Here is a 20,138-nt window from a genome sequence, read left to right on the forward strand (position 1 = left end):
AGGAAAAGTTTGAAAAGGTAAATTACTGACAATCTCTTTTCCCAAAGACAGGTGGCTTTAGTATTTTATTAGTAATAGATTTACTAGTCATAGATTTCCTTACTGCTTTTATCAAAATATTACTGAGGTTTAACACAAATAATAAACTGAATATTCAAACTGAATAACTGAATAAGGTGTGTCATATATATACTCCATCACAAAATCAAGACAATATCTATTACCCCAAAAGTTCGCTCCTGTCCCTGTGTAATCAATTCCTTGAGTACTCAATTTTGTCCCCAGGCAACCATGGGTGTGTTTTCTGTCATTATAGCTTAAGCTGTACTTTCCAGAATTTTAAGTGGAATTTTTACACATATAATCTTTTTCATGTGACTTTTTTTTTCACTGAACATAATCATTTTGAGATTCATGCATATTGTTTTAAGGCACACAGGATACAATTTCTTGAAACCTCAACTGACACTGCTGAAAGGCAGACTTATATTTTCAAAATGGGGCACAGTCTTGTAAAGGCTAATACTGTTGATCTAGTGACAATGTTGAAAACTAATGAAAATGCTATTCTTAACAATGCTAAGTGTCTCAGACTTAAAAAATCAGACTTCCTCAGACATTAATATTAAGGCAGGGGCAGAGCAGGCAGTTAGGTGTTCACTTTCCATAAAAACAAAAAGTGCTAAATTCATTATACTGTTTCAACAAGAAAGGCTTATACTATGCACTGCACTCTATTTCAAGATAGTATCTTAAGAATTCCAAGGAATCCATTTTTGTCTTAAAGAATCTTATGAATTAAGACAAAGAGAGAAGCAATCAAGGAGTAACTCTATTAAAAGTAGTAACAGAAGATCTAAAGCCTTAAAATATAAAATATTAAGTTCAAGGTAAATAACAACGATTATACATTTATCACTGAAATCCTATCTAACCTGCAACAGAAAAGTTGCATTGTTTTCTCCTCCTAAGCTCTAGAAGGAACTCGGGATCTGCATTTTAGATTACTCACCATTCAATCACCATTACTTTGTAAATGTCAGAAACTTTTAAGTAATTTTGGTATTTCCTGGAAAAGAAGATGTCCTCTATTGTATAGCACACGGAACTCTGCTCAATGATACGTTCTAGCCTGGATGGGAAGGGGGTTTGGGAGATAATGGATATATGTGTATGTATGGCTGAGACTCTTCACTGTTCACCTGAAACCACCACAATACTGTTAACTGACTATATACCCCAATAGAAAATTAAAAGTTTAAAGTTTGGGGAAAAATTTTTTTAAAAGATGTCTAAATTCCCTACTGTAATTCTTTTCAGTAATTCTATTGTGATACAATACAGCCTACACAGCACAGCATTACTACCTATACGTGTGTGCATCTGAACTGCTTATTAGACGACTTACATCTTAAAACCTCACCTGAGGCACAGAAAAACCCCATCAGTTAGGCAGGATGGTTATTATGATAAATCATTTTAGGGATAAAAAATAGAAGGCTCAGAAAGGTAAGATGCCTCATCTAAGGTCAACCCAGCTAGAGTATGAATACAAGTCATCCGCCCTCTGATAGCTGGCTGGCTTTCTCCTGCCTGCTGCCCCAGACAAACCTTTCAGCTCTGGAAGACTTTTTTTCTCCCAACAAACTCTTAGCAAAAATTCTAGTAACACAAAACATGTAAAACTAGGACAGATCTGTTTGAAATAAGGTATGGTGCCCACAGGTTACTCACTGACTTCCTCTTTTCACTGGTACCATCCCTCCACTGACTCTATTAGCCACCCATCTCGTCCACTCTCCTCAGATTACAGGTAACAGAAAACCTGGTGACATCATACCCCAAGGTCTTATGATTAGTATGTGGGATAAGTAAATAAAACACCATAAGTCTCTGAAGTTCCAAAGGAGTATATCCTTCTCCTTTCTTATACCCTATCCAGCTTTACTCCCTAATAAGTCAGATAAAATAGTGATAAAAGAAAGCTCAAGTGTTTTGTTTCTTTTTTAAAAAAACGTAAGTACAAATGGGGGGAGGGAGGATAATCTCAAAAAGAAAAATAAAATCCCAAACTCTGGGTCATGTTATGCAATTTTGAAGGTCAGTACTTGTAAACCCTTTATTCTCTCCCACCCAGTGTCAGCTGTAACTTTCTAACATATACATACTTCTGTTCTGGACCTTAAGAGTGAAACAGAAAAACAGTTAAGAGTATCTTATGCTGAACACAAAACTTAAGATCAATATGCTACTAATACCAAGAAGCTAGTACAGTATACTCGAAAATATCTGTGGAATAAATGAATACAAAAAGAGCCAGTCTAGTTGAAAGGGGAATTGCTTGGCCCTAGAACCAGAATGTTTTATTGAGGTTAATTTCAACTGTAAACCTAAAACATAGACTCTCTCCTTCAATAAAAAGGTTATAAAGAGTAAATAATCATTCACAGGCCAGGGTATTAGCAACAGCCCGTCACTGGGCCAAATAAAACAAACAGTGAAAAAATGACGTTGCTCCTATTTAACACCTGGTCATCTTTAAATAGATGCTTTAAAACCAAGTTTCTCAAAAATCTGGAAACACCAGCATGTTTCTGAGAAGCATCTGCTTAAAAAAAAAAATATTAACCATAGAAGTCTGAAAGGGAGCTTAGAATAGTCACAAGATATCTCGAGCTTTCCTCAAAAGTACATGTGTTCCTGCCAGAATCCAAAAGAAAGACAGTCACATCTGATGCTAAACACTTACATCTTCAGTCCAGTCTTCCGCTGTCCACTCTTCCACAGAATTCTTCCAGGCCCCTGTTGACAATCACAGTTTACACCAAAGTCAAAGAAGGTCTGATTCCAAATGATTCTCCATTGTGTACGGCACAAGATTTATCATGTATCTCATTAGCAATATAGTTTACAATCCAAGAAATGTGAGGCTCTTAACCTATCTCAAGAAAATCAGTCATGTTTTCAAATGCAGCTTGGCTAAGCACTAAACACACACACAAGCCATGTCTCAAATTGCTTTTGGATAATATCCACTGCCTTGAGAAAGTACGGCAGAGCAAAATAAATATATTTAACAAGGAGATCCTTATGATACATTATTTAAAAAAGAACACAATTCAATATAAGGTAGCTCTGCTTTGGGCCCTCATTTCAGGCAGATTATCAGATTTTAAAAAGCATTTTTTATATTAGCTCTACTGTATCATTTCCTAACAGGTCTCCAGCAAAGCTGGAGCACTAGTCCTGTTCACATAAAGTCTGTTGCTATACTCCTGATAAGCAGGTACAGAAAATGTGTTCACACAGTTCTTACAGAATAATCATCTATATAGAAAACAATTAAAAAAAAAAAACAATTAAGTACTTTGAAGAAAAGTATATGAATTCAGATATGCTGATATTAGTGCTTAGTGATCCTGTGTCCATTCCCATTATTTTAAAACATATGTACAAACACATACCCAGATAAAACAGTTTTAAAAGGAAACACGCCAAGATACTGACTATAACCACCATCAGGAAGTGGGAGTGTGAATGTTTTCAGTTCCTTTAATAGGAAGAAATAATCGAGCATCTGACCTGCAATGAGGTTTGTGTGTGGGAAGAGGAAGGGCACACCCCTGAAAACAAAAGGCAGATGAACAGATCTAACTACCTTGGAATCACATCAGTAACCTAATAACTAAACTGATGCTATAAACCTAAGAAAAGAGGTCTTCTCTGTGGAAGGCTTTCAAAAACAGGATGTCCCTAAGTCAAGATTGATTATGGCAAACAAAAGTACAATCTATGGATTTATGGAACATGACTTCTTATAAAATATTACCCCAAAAATGCTATTTTGTGGCTATGAAAAGGGAGATGTTTCTAACGTGAACAGATTCCGTGGTGTGGGAGAAACCCACACACATCACACCAATACTGTGGATCATGGGGCACATGCATTATAGGAAAGCACTCCCTACTCTTCTGTCCCTCTAGATTGCATGCACCCTTGTAATAATAGTAAAACTTGATAGAGGAATGTCTCAATATTTGAAATGATAATCTGATCCACTGCTTTGGCTAATTTATCTTATCTTTAAATGGTTTCCATAATTTCTCCAGAAATGTCACAAAGTAAGTATCAACTTCTGTGTCCCCAAAACATCTCTTTGAATTAAAATATTTTCATAAACAAAAGCAGAAAGATGTAATAGCTTAAGTTAAAAAACACAAGGTACAATTAGTCCCAAGTGGAAATCAGTACCAGAACTTAGATCTCTAGAGCATGCTTTACATGAAGTTAAAGGGATCCAAGGCAAGCCATCCACCTACATGTCACTATCATCATGGTTTCTTAAGTACTAACTAGTGCCTTTCTTAAGTACTAACACATAAATCTCCAACCTTCTAACGTATTTCCTTCCAGACTTTTGTCTCAGTTCTGTTCCGTTCCATCGCTCAGTCGTGTCCGACTCTATGCGACCCCGTGGACTGTAGCCTACCAGGCTTCTCCGTCCATGGGATTCTCCAGGCAAGAATACTGGAGTGGGTTACCGTTTCCTTCTCCAGGGGATCTTCCCAACCCAGGGACTGAACCCAGGTCTCCCGCATTGGAGGCAGACGCTTTAACCTCTGAGCCACCAGGGAGCTTTTTTGTCTCAGTACATGTATATCTTAAAAGTTCACAAAGTGGGCTAGTTTTGAAGCAGGTCACTACATAGTGTTCTCGGTGCCACCTCCATCCCACCTACCCCAAATTCACTCTGTCACATTCATCACAGGAGACAACACTCCAAAGATTGCAAACTCTAGAAAAAAAAAAACTGAAGCTCAATCTAAGCAGATTTAGAAACACTCTGCCTCAAAAATCATTCCTAAAACTTTCACTTTCAAAGCAACTAAGATTATAACAAGAAACAATGTATGATGGAATTGTTCTTAGGATCTCCTTCATCATCAGTCATCAACCAAATAATACTGGGTTAAAAGCCTACACATAAAGCATTGATGCTAGATATCAAATATCTCACTGAAATACCATTAAAAATTTACTGAGTGATGTGAATGATAAATTACATGAATCTGATTAATACACTGGAAATCTGCAGGACACAAAAGTTAAGGAAAGCTAGAATGCTAACTGAAAGTTTATGGGGGAGATGAATCACAGCAAAAATCCTGAAGGCTGAACAGCTAGATATATAATGAAAAGATATTCCAGGAGAGAGAAAACAGTGATGAGAAATTACAAAGAACTAAAATATATTAAAATTAACCTTAAGTTCAGAATATGCCTTTTTTCCCCCAAAAAACAATATAAGTTGTGGTAAGATGTTTTAAGTGTACAATTCAGTATTAATAATTTAAAACACATTCTTATATATGATATGTAAAAAGACTGGCCTACCATTTTAGAAGTATTATGAAAATAATTAAAACACAAACTAAGACAAGAAGAAGAGGATGAGAAGCTGAGTATATTCAAAAGCAGGCAGAAGATAATGAATGAAGTTGTAGGCAAACATCCAACATGGTAAGGTGTTACGTCCGGCAACAGAGAGGAATGCCCGTATCAGCAGCCAGGGCCAAACTGTTGCAGTGATCTACCCTAGATACACAGACTGTAAAAACTACATGACATTAGATAGAGAAGACTACAAAGTCAGGTCCTAATCTTACTAAGGAATATTAAAATTTTTATAGGAAGACCTTATTCCCCATTGTAGACCTATAGAGCTTCACCTCAAACTATGAGAAAAATTCAATGACATTCATTTATTTTCAGCTTAAAACAATAATCTGAAATGTATGCTTTGTGTTCAGTTTAACTTGATGTTAGTCCTCTATCAAAAACACATGTAAGGCAGACTTACAGGAAAAGAAGCAACAGTGATCCAAACTCCACAATGCCCTAAAGGCCAGTGTGAAAAACACTTTCTTTATCAAAAGCTGATAATTATTTTATCAAGAAATTGTAGAAATAGTTTACAAACATTCACCTGATGAACTTTTATTAGCTAGCCTTGATAAAAATGGAAGTTATTTAAAAGAATCATATAAGAATCTTAACTAAGGAATTTTTTTTTTAAATCCATACCTTTGATTCCAAAACAATTTTTGTTTGGTAGATTCTGAGCTATATTTTGAGCATCAGCTGCCAGTTCTGTGGATCAATGTAAAATATAAGGTTTTAACTATCATCAGAAGACAGAAGGAATTCATCAGAAGAGAAATTAGTAAGTAAATTAAACAACGAAGGGACAGCCTCACAGCTAAGTATATGCTGTGTGTCCAAGGAAAAAGAAACTTCTGCACTTCATGCTATGACAGACTGCTGTGGCCCAACTATGAATCTTACCAGCCAGATAGATCTCAAACACTCAATTTGCATCAATTATGCTTGTTCTCATTCCCACGTTCACCAAGTTCCCTTCCCACTTGTCAAAGAAAACATTACAATCTGTTTAAATGGTATGTTTTTAGTGTATTTATAAATTTGCATTTTGACTATCCTTCAGTCTTTCTGTTTTGGTCAATCTCGAGTCTGACCCTAAGGAATGGATTTGATTATCATCCTGTCAAGTCAGCCTTCTGAGGCTGTAACGCTGTGGGCTAGACTCAGAACACTGTGTTATCAACAAGACAATACCAATCTGTGAGGCTTCTAGAGAAATAGCCAGAATCCCATCAGATGACAACATCTTTAACTGTATTTTGCATCAAACATATTTTGCTTATCTAAATGTTTTCCAGGAAGGAATCTGATACTCTAAATGAAAACTAGAGGGATGAGAGGGAAGAAATAAAGACAAAAGGAAAAGGAAGAAGAGAAAGAGGAAAAAGAAAACATAAAAGTAACAGTTAATGGATTAATTCAGTATTGTTTCAAACATCCAATTTAAAACTCAGTGGAGGTTCTAAGTAAAGCCACTATAAACATCACATGCAGGTCTCAGTATGGATGTGTTTTTATTTCTTTTCAGTAAAAACCCAGGGTTGAGATTTTTAAGACTGTATAGCATCTATGACGAAGAAGGCAATGGCAAGCCACTCCAGTACTCTTGTCTGGAAAATCCCATGGATGGAGGAGCCTGGTGGGCTGCAGTCCATGGGGTCGCTAAGGGTCGGACACGACTGAGCGACTTCACTTTCACTTTTCATTTTCACACATTGGAGAAGGAAATGGCAACCCACCCCAGTGTTCTTGCCTGGAGAATCCCAGGGACGGGGGAGCCTGATGGGCTTCCATCTATGGGGTCACACAGAATCGGACATGACTGAAGTGACTTAGCAGCAGCAGCATCTATGAATGCTTTCACACCAGGAATAAGTTCGAATTACACCATCACCTTCACTAACACTTGGAACTGTCAGTTTCAAAGTTATTTTAGTGGATGAATGGAGGTAGCCTACTAAGCATGCATGCACTCACTGTAAGTTTATATTTCCCCAATGACCAATGATGATGAGCACATTTTTGTTTGCTTACTGCCATCCATGTGTCTTCCTTTGTGAAGCATCTGTTCAAATCTTTTGCTAATTTTTTATTAACTTATTTTGAAACAATTACAGATTCACAAGCGGTTATCCTTGCCTCAGTCTCCCCAATGATTACACCTCACATAATTCCAGTAAAATTTAATAGCAAAACAACTGCCTTAGATACAAAATGTGTATACCATTCTATGTCAGTTTTTACTGTGGTAAAATAGTGTGCATGTGGTTAATAGTATTTACCATGCTAACCTTTTTTAGGGTTACCATGCTAACCCTGAAGGACAGGGAAGCCTGGTGTGCTGCAGTCCATGGGGTCACAAAGAGTCAAACACAACTAAGCGACTGAACAACAAACCTTTTTCAAGTGTACAATTCACTGCCATTGAGTGGTACAGCCATCATCACCATCCATTTCCACAACTGTCTCATTTTCTGTTGTTTTAATTGCTATTTTCATTGGGTTACTTGCTTTCTTCTTAACGACTTCTGAGAATTCTTTATATATTCTGTATACAAGTAACTTTTCAAGTAGAGGTTTTAAATAAATATTTCCTCCTAAACTATGCCTTGGTCTTCCATTCTGCTTTCTTCTCAAGAACCATGTTTCTCTTTTAGACTCATGCTTATTTTGTCCTACATAAGAAATTTTTCCTTAATCCAAAGTTGCTAAGATTTGCCCCAGTATTTTCTTTTGAAGTTGTGGATTCAGCTTTCACATCTATAGCTATTATCCACTTTTGGTTATTTTTTTAATATACAGTATAATGTATGCTGTATTGAACTGTCTTGGAACCTCCGTCCAGAACCAACTGTATCTGTGGGTTTATTTCTAGATTTGCTATTATGTAACTGATCTATCTCCATGCTTTTGCCAATTCCACAGTCTTGGTTACTGTAACTTTAGGGTAATTTCTTGAAATCATGGAGTGTGAATCTTTGAATGCTGCTGGTTCTCAAAACTGTTTGGACTATGTTCACACCTATACTTTACTATAAAAATTTCAGAATCAAGTTTAGAATCAACTGACACAAAAAAATCCTGCTAGGATTTTGAACAAACTTGTATGTTCAAACCTATGTATCAATTTGGGGAGAAATGCCATATCAATAACAATATCAATGATATATCAATAACATATCAATAACATTTATGAGTCTTCCAACTCATAAATACCTCTGAGTATCTCGCCTCCTTTATGGATCATCTTTGATATTTATCTTCATGTTGCATAATTTTTGACATACAAATCTTATACATATTTTGTCAGATTGAGACCTAGGGGTTTCATGCTTTTGTATTACTATAAATGGTAGTTCTGCTCATTAATGTTTCTTCAGACACTCAATTTTTACATTTTACTGTAAGTTTTTTATATTCTGTATTTTCACAGAAGTCTTACTTTGCATATCATTAGACTTCACAGGCATTTGACATTTTTTGAAGCTACTTTTATTCCCCATTTTCTCTGTTGATTATAGAAATATTACCTGTTAAGTGAACTAGCTATAGCTACATCATTTAAAGCTTTCTAACTAATTTCATTAATTTATCTATAGATTATTTTATATCATTGCCAGAGATGACAGGTTTTTTCCCTCCCTTTCCAATCCTTTTCTTTTACATTCTTTATTTCAATGGTTCAGACCTCTGGTACAATGGTGAACAGAAATAATGAGGGCAATCCTCCTGTTTCTCTTCAGTTTTAACTAAATCTTTTGTCTTTATTCAAAAGAAAAAAAAAAAGGTAAGCCCCTTGAATTTGCTGAATGACTCAGGGAACTCAAATTGGGACTCTGTTACAACCTAAAGGCCTGGGATGGGGAGAGAGGTTGAAGGGAGGGAATATATGTATACCGATGGCTGATTCATGTTGATGTTTGGCAGAAACCAACACAACACTGTAAAGCAATCATCCTCAATTAAAAGGTAAGGCCCTCGATCTTGTTACAAAAGCATAGTCTATACATCACTAATTATTGTGAAGTTTGCTGTGACTTTTGAATCGACCCTTTTAAGGTACATGACTGATTAATTTTCAGTCTATTCACAAGGTGTACAACAATCACAACTACCTATTCCAGAATACTTTCATCACTCCAAAAAAAACTCTAGAACCCATTCGTAGCCACTCCCCATTTCTCCCAACATTCCCAGCCATCAGCAACTACCAATCTACCTCTGCTTCTATCTGACTAATCTGAATAATTTTTCTTTCTCATTCATCCATTGAAGAACATCTGGCTTTTGTATGAACCTGTATCTTCCATTCTGTCTGGTATATATCTAGGAGTAGTTTGATTTTTTAAATGTTAGAATATCAAGCTTAAACTTAACATGGCCACGATATATCCTTTTTCGAGTTTACTGAATTGTTTTCCAATATTGTGATTTAAAATTTTTACATTTATGCTGAAGAATGAGATTAATCTATATAACTTCAAATGTTGGAAAGAAATTTATCAACAAAATATCTTCTGATAATTTTTAATAGCTATTATATTAATTATAATAGATTATAATAATATCAATATTCCTTTTCTCATTCCTACAACCAATTATGTTTCTTCTGCTTTCCTTGATCAGTCTCATGATAAACTAGTGTTTATCATTTTCACTAGTGCTTACTAGTGTTTTCAAACTACTGAAAGGGTAACAGGCAGAAAGGCCAGGGGTCTCCAAACCGAGGAAATAGGCTACAAGTGTCAGACGTTTTTCTCTCTAAATGGCAGGAGGCAACAAACAAGTGTCAGATTTTTTTTTTCCTCTTAAAAGTCTGTGTTGCCATGATGACATCTGGTTCCACTTGAACTTAACTTTTCTCAAACCGTGAGCTAACCAATGCATTTTTTTTACGGAAATTTTTTTAAACTATGTTATGAATCTATGTGTTTGCTCTGGAATTTGCCTTTCTTCAAAATGGTTCCACGTATAAGACTAACTTTTGTCTGATAATAGATCAACAAACCAGTATTCATATCAACTGTTTTTTGGCTGGGGGATGACACACCTTGTGCCATCCTATCTCAAAAATGCATCTTGTGGGAGAGGGGCCTGAGGAAACTCCATCAGCCTTGAGGTATCTCTATTATCTGATTTGTAACTTTCTAACAGACATAAAACACCTGGCTAAAGACTAGCAGGGGGCACTCTTTCTGCCCCCCTCTGATGTCTATGTCATAAGCTTTCTCTATCTCTTTTATACTTTAATAAAACTTTATTACACAAAAGCTCTGAGCAATCAAGCCTCGTCATTGGCCCCAGATTGAATTCCTCTCCTCCAGAGGCCAAGAATCCCGGCGTCTTTCACAGCTTAACAACAACCTTTCACTTCCATTTTTATAACTTTTGTTGGTCCTCTCCATGGTATATTTGATTCCGAGTTTTCCATGCTTCTGTGATGGTGCCACTGTCTTTTTTAGATAATTACTGAGCTATGATTTTATATTTGGGATTATAATTCATGAAGAATCAAAGTATGTTTTTATAAATATAATTCACAGCAGTTAATATATATTATAAAAATATATTATCAGGAACAAATATTCAAAAGATTTCTATTAAATAAATAAGCCAATTAACAAGTATTTATCTATGAACTTCAGTAAACAAATAACCTTAAAGTTGCAGGATACAAAAAATGCAAAAGCAACTATTACCCTAAACTCACCTATCACCATCAACCTCTTAATCTGGCCATATTTGTGTTCACCACTATGAACAGTGAATACTCTGTTTCAAGTCTGCCACTAAGATATTCTCTGTATCTCTGAAACCAAGATTTAAGTGTAGGTTTGTACTGCCTTACACAGGTTTGTTACAGCATCTTCTTCAGAGCACAAAAAAGGAAAAAAACCACGTACCTTATCGTCAATAAGCTTTGTAAATGAGAAACTTTGGCGCTAAGGACCAGCCAAGAGTAGCCTCAGAGGAAGAATAGCTGCCTGTTTTTCATTTTCCTCCACCAGCATACTCTGATGTCATCTTTGATTGTTAAGAGCTCAAACAATTAAAATACATCTCTGGTGAGGACAAACACTTACCAGTTCCCTCATCTGCACCATTCTGAGCAGCTTCCCAAACTACTGGTTTTGTCCCACACCCATCTATAGATGGAGAATCTGAATAGTCCGCAGGATTAAATGTCCTTGGGTTTGAAATAAAAAATAAAGGCAAATCAAAAAATCACAAAATTAACTGTATATCATTTTCCCTAAAATAAGCCCTGTCCCTCTCAAGAACCACTTTAACAGACTTCATCCTCCTTCTACTTAACCATAAGCCAATTCTTCTGGCCATCAGAATCTAGAGCTTCTAAAAAGCAGAGGCCGACTAGGGACTTCCATACACTCTTGTATGATGCTTCTACTTGCCTAAATTGTTGTCCTCTGCATCCTAAAGCAGGCATGGAGACCTAGGCAGGGTAAAGGCTCTAATGAAAAACCCACCCACCCCCTGCCAACTAAGCCTAGACCTAAATAGGCAACAGGTCTTTTCTTCCCAAGTCAGAATCCAAGTTGGCTTTGAACCTTGTACAATAAATGATCCATTTTGTTTAGATGGATACAAATAAAATATTTTGCTCAGTGCTTCTTTTTAAATTAAAACCCTAAATACCCATGATTCAGATGCCTGTGCTGTGCTTAGTTGTTCATGTCCAACTCTACGTGACTCCACGGACTGTAGCCTGCAAGGCTCCTCTGTCCATGGGGATTCTCCAGGCAAGAATACTGGAGTGGGTTGCCATGCACTCCTCCAGGGGATCTGCCCAACCCAGGGATCGAACCCAGGTCTCCCACACTGCAGACAGATTCTTTACCATCTGAGCCAACAAGGAAGCCCAAGAAAACTGGAGTGGGTAGCCTATCCCTTCTCTAGGGGATCCTTCCAAGCCAGGAATTGAACCACAGTCTCCTGCATGAGACTGTGAACCAAATTAAATAACATCACAAAAATTTTCACAACTTATAAAAAAACATTTTAGCATTATTGGGGTGTCACTCATAAAAAGAATCACAATAGCATTTTTTTTTTGAAGTGGAGGACAAAATCTACAAAATCCTTCAAAACTACGAGGCTGGGCATGTATGTTCAAATGTTCCAGCCAATTTGCTTCCTGTATTTTCATCCTTTTGTCAGGGAGCTCAGGCAGAAAAGAAATGCCAAGAGTCACCATCTCTAAGCAGTGACCCAAAACAGTGCTGCCGGGAAGCTATGGAGAAACAAAGGACTCTTCGTTTCTTGACTATCATCTACCTATGGCCTCTGTAAGATGCTTAAATACTTTTTATAATAGGGGGGTGGCGACTAATGCTTTAGATTACAGCAAAAAGTGAAAGAATAACCAGAAATAATGAATAAATAACTGACTATACCATCTATTTAAAAACAATATCCTCATCTTTCAGTATTACAATTCAAGATAAAAATGTTCTTCATAAAAAATTAAAAAAAAAAAATATTGCATTTACTTACCATTCAAAGACAACTGCTGGATTTACCAACATAATTCTTAAGGAATGGTTTTCAACTGGGGTGGTTGTGCACCTCCCTCCCAGGGAACATTTGGCGATGTCTGGAGAAATTTTTGACTGTCACAACTTGAGGAGGGGTGCTACTGGGATCTAGTAGGGAGAGGCCAGGGATGTTGCTAAACATCCTACAATGTAAAGGGAACCCAACCACCTCAATAAACTATTATCCAATCCAAATGTCAATAAAGCCAGGTCTAAAAAATCGCTCTAAGGCTTACTGCAATACAATGTCATTTGTTCTATTTCATTTTTTTAGTATTTTCTCTTTGCAAATATAGAAAACATCTGACTCACCAGGATGGTTAATCAGGTACTGGATAGAGGAAGGAAAGCCTTAGAGATATCAAAAAGAGAAGGTAGCAAATTCGAAAACAGGATAGCTAAGACTTACCCCATGCCTTGGGTTGAGAATCTTCCTGCCCCTCTCCCTCTGCCACGCCCAAATCCTTTAAAAACAAAAAAAGTATAAAAATAATATTTATGTTCCACACAACTCTACTAACTTCATCCCTTACACACCTGTCCAAACATTACTGACATTGCTCCTAACAGCACCAACATTCCCAACCAGTACACCCAATCTGTAGGTTGCTGATGACACAAATACCTATTGATCTCAAGGGAGAGAAAAGAATTTAATTCTGCTTGTACAACATTTGTCATATACTGCAGCTTAACATAGGCAGGTTATACTTTTAAAAATTCTGGATCTTTTTAAACACATATAGTGTAAACAGCATGACATCATAAGCCTCTACTATAAAATGAAATGAGAAACAAAAAGAGGAATCTACTAAGGAAGCTGAAGGTACTATTACATACCATTTTTAATAATAAAATTTTTGATAAATGACCAAGAGGGCAGCAAACAAGAGAGCAAGCAAGCACGAAGAAATAGTTTTATTCAGTGACTCTTTGGTTTTTCTTAATTGAATCCTAAATTGTGTATTAATGAACCAAACCCAAGAGTTAAAACTATACAACCCTTAGAAAATATAGAGCAAAAGCTTATTACAGTGAATTTTGTAATAACTTCTTCGATATGACCCCCAGAATGAAAGGCAAGAGAGGAAAAAATTAGATTTTAAACAGGTGAATCAAAAGACATGAACGGAGTAAACAGGCAACCCAAAGAATATCTGCACACTATACATTTGATAAGGAAGTAACATCACGAATACATAACAAAATTCTACTACTAACAAATAAACAGATTAAAAAATGCACAAGGGGGCTCTCTTCCCTGGTGGTTCAGTGGTAAAGAATCTGCCTGCCAGTGCAGGAGACAAACGTTTGATATTTGATCTGGGAGGACCCCGCATGTCACGGAGCAACTAAGCCTGTGTGCCACAACTTTTGAGCCCAATTGCCACAACTACTCAAGCTTACACACCCTAGAGCCTGTGCTCTGCAACAAGAGAAGCCATCTCATCTGCAATGAGAAGACCGTGCACAGCAACCAGAGGAGTAGCCCTCACTTGCCGCAACTAGAGAAAAGCACTCTCAGCAACAAAGATCCAGAACAGTCAAAAATAAACAAAATTCTTAAAAAAAAAAAAAAAAAGGTATGGTGGGTGGGGAACGGACTTGAATAGATATTTCTCCAGAGATGATGTAAAAATGATCAATAAGCATGAAAATATTGTCACCATCACTAATCATTATGTAAGCCCGGCACCAATTACAATGGCTGAGGTGGGGGTGTGGGGAGACAGAAAATATCAAGTGTTGGCAAGAACACAGAGAAATTGAAGCCTCTGTACACTATTTGATGGGAATGTACAATAGTGCAGCCACTGTGGAAAACAATATGTTTGGCAATTCCCCTCAAAATTAAAAATAGAATTATATGATCCTTACAGCATAGGGAACTCTCCTCAATATTCTGTAATAACCTAAATGGGAGGAAAATTGGAAAAAGAATAGATATATGTATAACTGAATCACTTTGCTGTATGCCTGAAACACAGCATTGTAAATCAACTGCTGTTGTTGTTTAGTCGCTAAGTGCTATCAGACTCTTTGTGACCCCATGGACTATAGACCACCAGGCTCCTCTGTCCATGGGATTTCCCAGGCAAGAAGACTGAAGTGATTTACCATTTTCTTCTCCAGGGAATCATCCTGACCCAGGGATGGAACCTGTGTCCCCTGCAGTGGCAGGCAGGTTCTTTACCACTGAGCCACCAGGAAAGCCCAAATCAACTGTGGTCCGATGTAGAATTTAAAAAAAAAAATTTTTAAGGGAAAAAAAAAATTATATAATCCTGTAATTCTGCTTCTGGGTGTGTGTGTGTGTGTATATATATATATATCTCCAAGAGAATTTGAAAGCAGAGTGCTGAAGAGAGATTTGTACACTCATGCTCACATTGCAGGAGACACAGGTTCCATCCCTGGTCCAGGGGGATCCCACATACTGTGGAGCAACTAAGTTTGTGCACTGCAACTATTGAGCCTGTGCTCTAAAGCCCGGGAGCTGCAACTACTGAAGCCTACAGCTTAGAACCCAGAAGCCCATGCACCGCAACTACAGAGTACCCCTGGCTTGCTGCAACTAGAGAAAGCCCTCGCAGCAACAAAGACCTAGCCTAGCCAAAAATAAGTAATTCTTTTTCAAAAAAGGAAAGAAATCTTGATAAATGCTACAATATGACTGAAACTTGTGGATATTTTGCTATGTGAAAACAGGCCAGTCACAAAAAGACAAATATTTCATGATTCCATTTAGTACTTAAGAACACTCAAATTCAGAGAAAAGTTGTCACAGGATATATTCACCATACTAATACAATTAAATGTATATTTAATCATGTACAGTTAACTTATCCAGTAGTCCAAGGTAAACTATTAAAAAATATGGTCTTGACAAAAAACTACAAGAGACAGGGGAAGAGAGGGAAATGTCCTAAAAAGTAGAATTCTAATAATGCCTATTATTAGAAATGCCTATTTTAACATCATCAGAAGGCAAAGGTAAGACCTTACACAGCATACCACAGTCTAAAAGAAGGTCAGAAACTGGAGTAAAAAAAAAAAAAAAGAAAGCTTTCAATGTACAAGTTTGGGCAAGATTACAACCCAAAATTTAGGAATAAGATAATTTACCCTTAAAGTTAAGGACGAAAAGATGGAAGGAGGAGAGTCACCATACAAGCTTTAAAAAAAAAAAGCAAATCTTAGTATATAATAAAATGGAATATTATTTGGCTGTAAAAAGAAATGAAGTACTTACACATGCTACAAAATTGTGCTAATATGAAGTAGAATATCAATGAACCTTTAAACCATTACATTAGGTCAAAGTAGCCAGTCAGAAAGGGCACATATTACTAGATTGCATTTACACTGTATGTCCAGAACAGACCAATCTATAAACACAGAAAGCAGATTACCAGTTGTTTATTGCTAGGATTGGGGTGGTGAGGAAGAGGAAGGAATTGGGAATCAATAGTTTTGATTATGGTGATGGCTGCATGATTGTATTATTGTTGCTGTTCAGTCACTAAGTCCTGTCCAACTCTTTGTGACCCCATGAACTGCAGCATGCCAAGGCTTCCTTCCTGTCCTTCACTATCTCCTGGAGTTTGCGCAAACTCATGTCCATTGAGTTGCTGATGCAATCCAATCATCCCATTCTCTGTCGCCCCTTCTCCTCCTGCCCTCAATCTTTCCCTATCAGGGTCTTTTCCAATGAGTAGCCTCTTTGCATCAGGTGGCCAACGTATTGGAGCTTCAGCATCAGTCATTCCAATGAATAATCAGGGTGATTTCCTTTAGGATTGACTGATTTGGTTTCCTTGCTGTCCAAGGGACTCTCAAGAGTGTTCTCCAGCACAATTTGAAACCATCAGTTCTTTGGTGCTCAGCCTTCTTTTGCTCCAACTCTCACACTACTGGAAAAACCACAGTTTTGACTATAGTTGACCTTTGTCAGCAAATGATGTCTCTGCTTTTTAATACACTGTCTAGATTTGTATAGCTTTCCTTCCAAGGAGCGTCTTTTTATTCCACGGCTGCAGTCACTGTCCACAGTGATTTTGGAGCCCAAGAAAATAAAATCTGCCTCTAACGTAAGTCTATAAATACACTAAAACCCACTGAATTATATAATTTAAATGGATGAATTGTATAGTATGTAAAAAAATTTTAGGCTACAATAAACACTGTTACCAGTGAAGAAATCTAAACAATACAACTGCTCTTGATAAGTGCACCCATTCAATGGAATACTGTGTGACAAAAGACACCAACAAGTGGTTAAATATTAATAGTGGTAAACTTTTAAAAAATGATTCTGCTAAGACATCATTAAATAATATCTAATCCTTGAGCCAGAAAGCAATATGTACATGAAAGAAAAGAAAGAAATTTATAAAAGAAAAACATAATCTAAGGACCAAAACTCAAGAAATCCTGCAAGTTCCCTGGAAAAAGTCAGTACCAACGACATATCTCCATGTCTCCAGAGAGCAGCAGCTGCACTCAACTACCAAACAGGAACAACCCAAATATCTTCAGCAGATTTTCAAAAATCAAATCCAGGACCTCCCCAGTGGTTCAGAGGCTAAGACACCATACTCCCAATTCAGGGAGCCTAGGTTCCATCCCTGATCAGGGAACTAGAGCCCACATGCCGCAGCTGAAGATTTGCATGCTGCAACTAAAAGAACCTGCATGCCACAATGAAGATGTAAGGTCCCACATGCTGCAAAGACCTAGTGCAGCCAAATTAAATAGAAACATATTTAAAAAATAAAATCCATATTCACATACATTTTAACAAGCTAACAAAACTATTCTTTCCTTTTCACCTGGCTAGTAATGCTACCAGCAATATTGTTTTTGGTGTGTATACATTTCCCTTTATCGTGACTTGGTACAAATAGCTGTTTTCTTCTAACAGCTCAGAAGACAGACCTGGATTCATAAGATAGAGAAAAACAAGATTAAAGTAGATAATCATAAAGAATAAATCAATGTTATGATAAATGCTAAAACTTTACTCATACAGGTCTCTCTAGGGACTCTGCACTACATCTATGTTGAATAACTGCTCAAGTCTTTAATTGTTTAATACTATGTATTACACTGAGAACCAGAGTAGAAAAGTTGTTTACTTCCTTTGAAAAAAGCCAAAACACAGAGGACACCTAATCATCTTTACTAGAAGAGGCAAATCCAAATAACAGATACTCCCCCAGGGCCAAACATGTGCAACCTAAAGGAAAGTAAGTAGAAAGCAATCCCTCTCTCATCCCCAGGAGACTATAAGCAGAGCTTTGAAAACAGCCAAATCTACCAGAAACTGTGTGCACTTGAACTTATTACTGCACACTTCAGGTCATGATCTTTAAGATCCTAAAGATTTTAAAGTCTAGTTAAAGTTAGTTATAAAGTTTTGTACCGGCAAAAGTTTCCAGGCTTTCAGAGCTGGTTCAATGATAAAGATGGCTGTTGTGTTGACGATGAGCTGCCCACCTGCCCAGAGACCAGTTCAGCCCAACAGGGCATCTCTGGGGATTCTTTCACTCAGAGACTTAGGATTCAGGCAACTTGTCCCTAGTTCGGGCTTCATCTACAGAAAGATAGGAATACATCTTCCCAAACTGTAAAGTAGCATAAATGAGTCAAATGGCAACAACAAATGCCCCAGGAATTCAAAGAGAAAGAAAGCTTATTTAGCAGTTTATCCTCATGTCTCATATATTAGTTTTTCTTTAGCAGAAAAGTCCGAATATAAATGTGCCACAATAATTATTTCAGGAAAAAATTAATGGATTCTAATACTTTGGCCACCTCATGCAAAGAGTTGACTCACTGGAAAAGACTCTGATGCTGGGAGGGGTTGGGGGCAGGAGGAGAAGGGGACGACAGAGAATGAGATGGCTGGATGGCATCACCGACTCGATGGACATGAGTTTGAGTGAACTCCGGGAGTTGGTGATGGACAGGGAGGCCTGACGTGCTGTGATTCATGGGGTCGCAAAGAGTCGGACACGACTGAGCGACTGAACTGAACTGAACCGAATTGAATACCAGTGAAGAAAAGTCTGATGGGAAAAGGGTCATTTACAGTCTCAGAGCACTCCCCTGAAAAAAATATGTATTAATTACAAGGAAGGAAGGAGTAACTTTACAAAGGAGAAACTTGGCAGAAACCACTTTCCTTAAGTAATCAAAGCTAACATCACTAGTAATGGGATAAATCTGTATCGTGTACCCTCTAATATGATGTACTGAGAAAGATAGCTGTATCATTCTGTGGCATTTCTACCAAAAACCAGTAACATGAATCTAAACATGAGGAAACTTCTCAGATTGTTAATAAACATCTTTCTACAAAAGAGATGCTCCAAAGTGTCATCAAGGCCATGAAAGACAAAGAAAGACTATTCCAGATGGATAAACTGTTCTAGATTGAACACTAAACAGACATGGGAAATAAAAACTGTGTGTGATCTCGGCTGGATACTGGACCAGAATATTTGCTTGCTACTAAGGACATGAGCAGGATAACTGGAAAGTTTTGAATAAGACCAATAGACTGAAACAACAATTTCCCGATTTTATAATTTTAAGGTAGTTCTGTAAGCAATATCTTTTTTCTTAGGAGTTTACACACTGAAATATTTAGGGGTAAAACGGCATTACGTTTGAAATGCATACACAATGATTTCAGGAAAAAAAAGTAATAGGTACATATATAGAGAAAATGACAACGCAAATATAGCAAAATATTAAAAAGTTTGGGGACTCTGGGTAAACACTCTACAAAATTCTGCTGTTTTTTTATTTTAAAATAAAATGTTAAAACCATAGCCTGAGCACTTCTGTGTATATTGTATAATCCAGTAGATATTAGGTTGGTGGAAAAGTAATTGTGGTTTCAGACCATGAATTTTAAATCACTGTAACTAGGCTCAAACACATCTTTATTAATCAAAATAGGAACTATTATAGTCAACATGTTTTTGCCATGAGAAATAAGTTTATTACTGTGCGTAAAAATCTGTGTTTCAGAATTTGATGAACTCTTGGGAATCATTTTCTGCCTTGTTTTGACTGTGGAAGCATTTTCCCTGCAAAAAGTTGTCGAGGTGCTTGAAGAAATGGTAGTC

At 37.0% G+C, this 20,138-nt stretch overlaps 1 protein-coding gene across 9 annotated transcripts in view; it reads right to left on the reverse strand.

Moving 5' to 3' along the window:
- UBAP2 (ubiquitin associated protein 2) overlaps nucleotides 1–20,138 on the reverse strand; it is a 130,874-nt gene that overhangs the window by 42,091 nt on the left and 68,645 nt on the right. For 6 of the 9 annotated variants that reach the window (XM_055427297.2, XM_055427296.2, XM_055427293.2 and 3 more), the window contains 4 exons: nucleotides 13,409–13,463; nucleotides 11,527–11,630; nucleotides 6,086–6,151; nucleotides 2,750–2,802 (listed from right to left, as the gene is read on the reverse strand). In XM_055427297.2, the coding sequence (XP_055283272.2) occupies nucleotides 2,750–2,802; nucleotides 6,086–6,151; nucleotides 11,527–11,630; nucleotides 13,409–13,463 (278 nt within the window). Of the gene's footprint in view, nucleotides 1–2,749; nucleotides 2,803–6,085; nucleotides 6,152–11,526; nucleotides 11,631–12,958; nucleotides 13,108–13,408; nucleotides 13,464–20,138 lie in introns of those variants that run through there. The other 3 variants (XM_055427301.2, XM_055427299.2, XM_055427302.2) reach the window with 3 other exon arrangements.

The sequence above is a fragment of the Moschus berezovskii genome, chromosome 7, assembly GCF_049115385.1.
Source record: "Moschus berezovskii isolate FMDL1 chromosome 7, NW_MosBer_1.0, whole genome shotgun sequence".
Lineage (NCBI taxonomy): Eukaryota > Metazoa > Chordata > Mammalia > Artiodactyla > Moschidae > Moschus > Moschus berezovskii.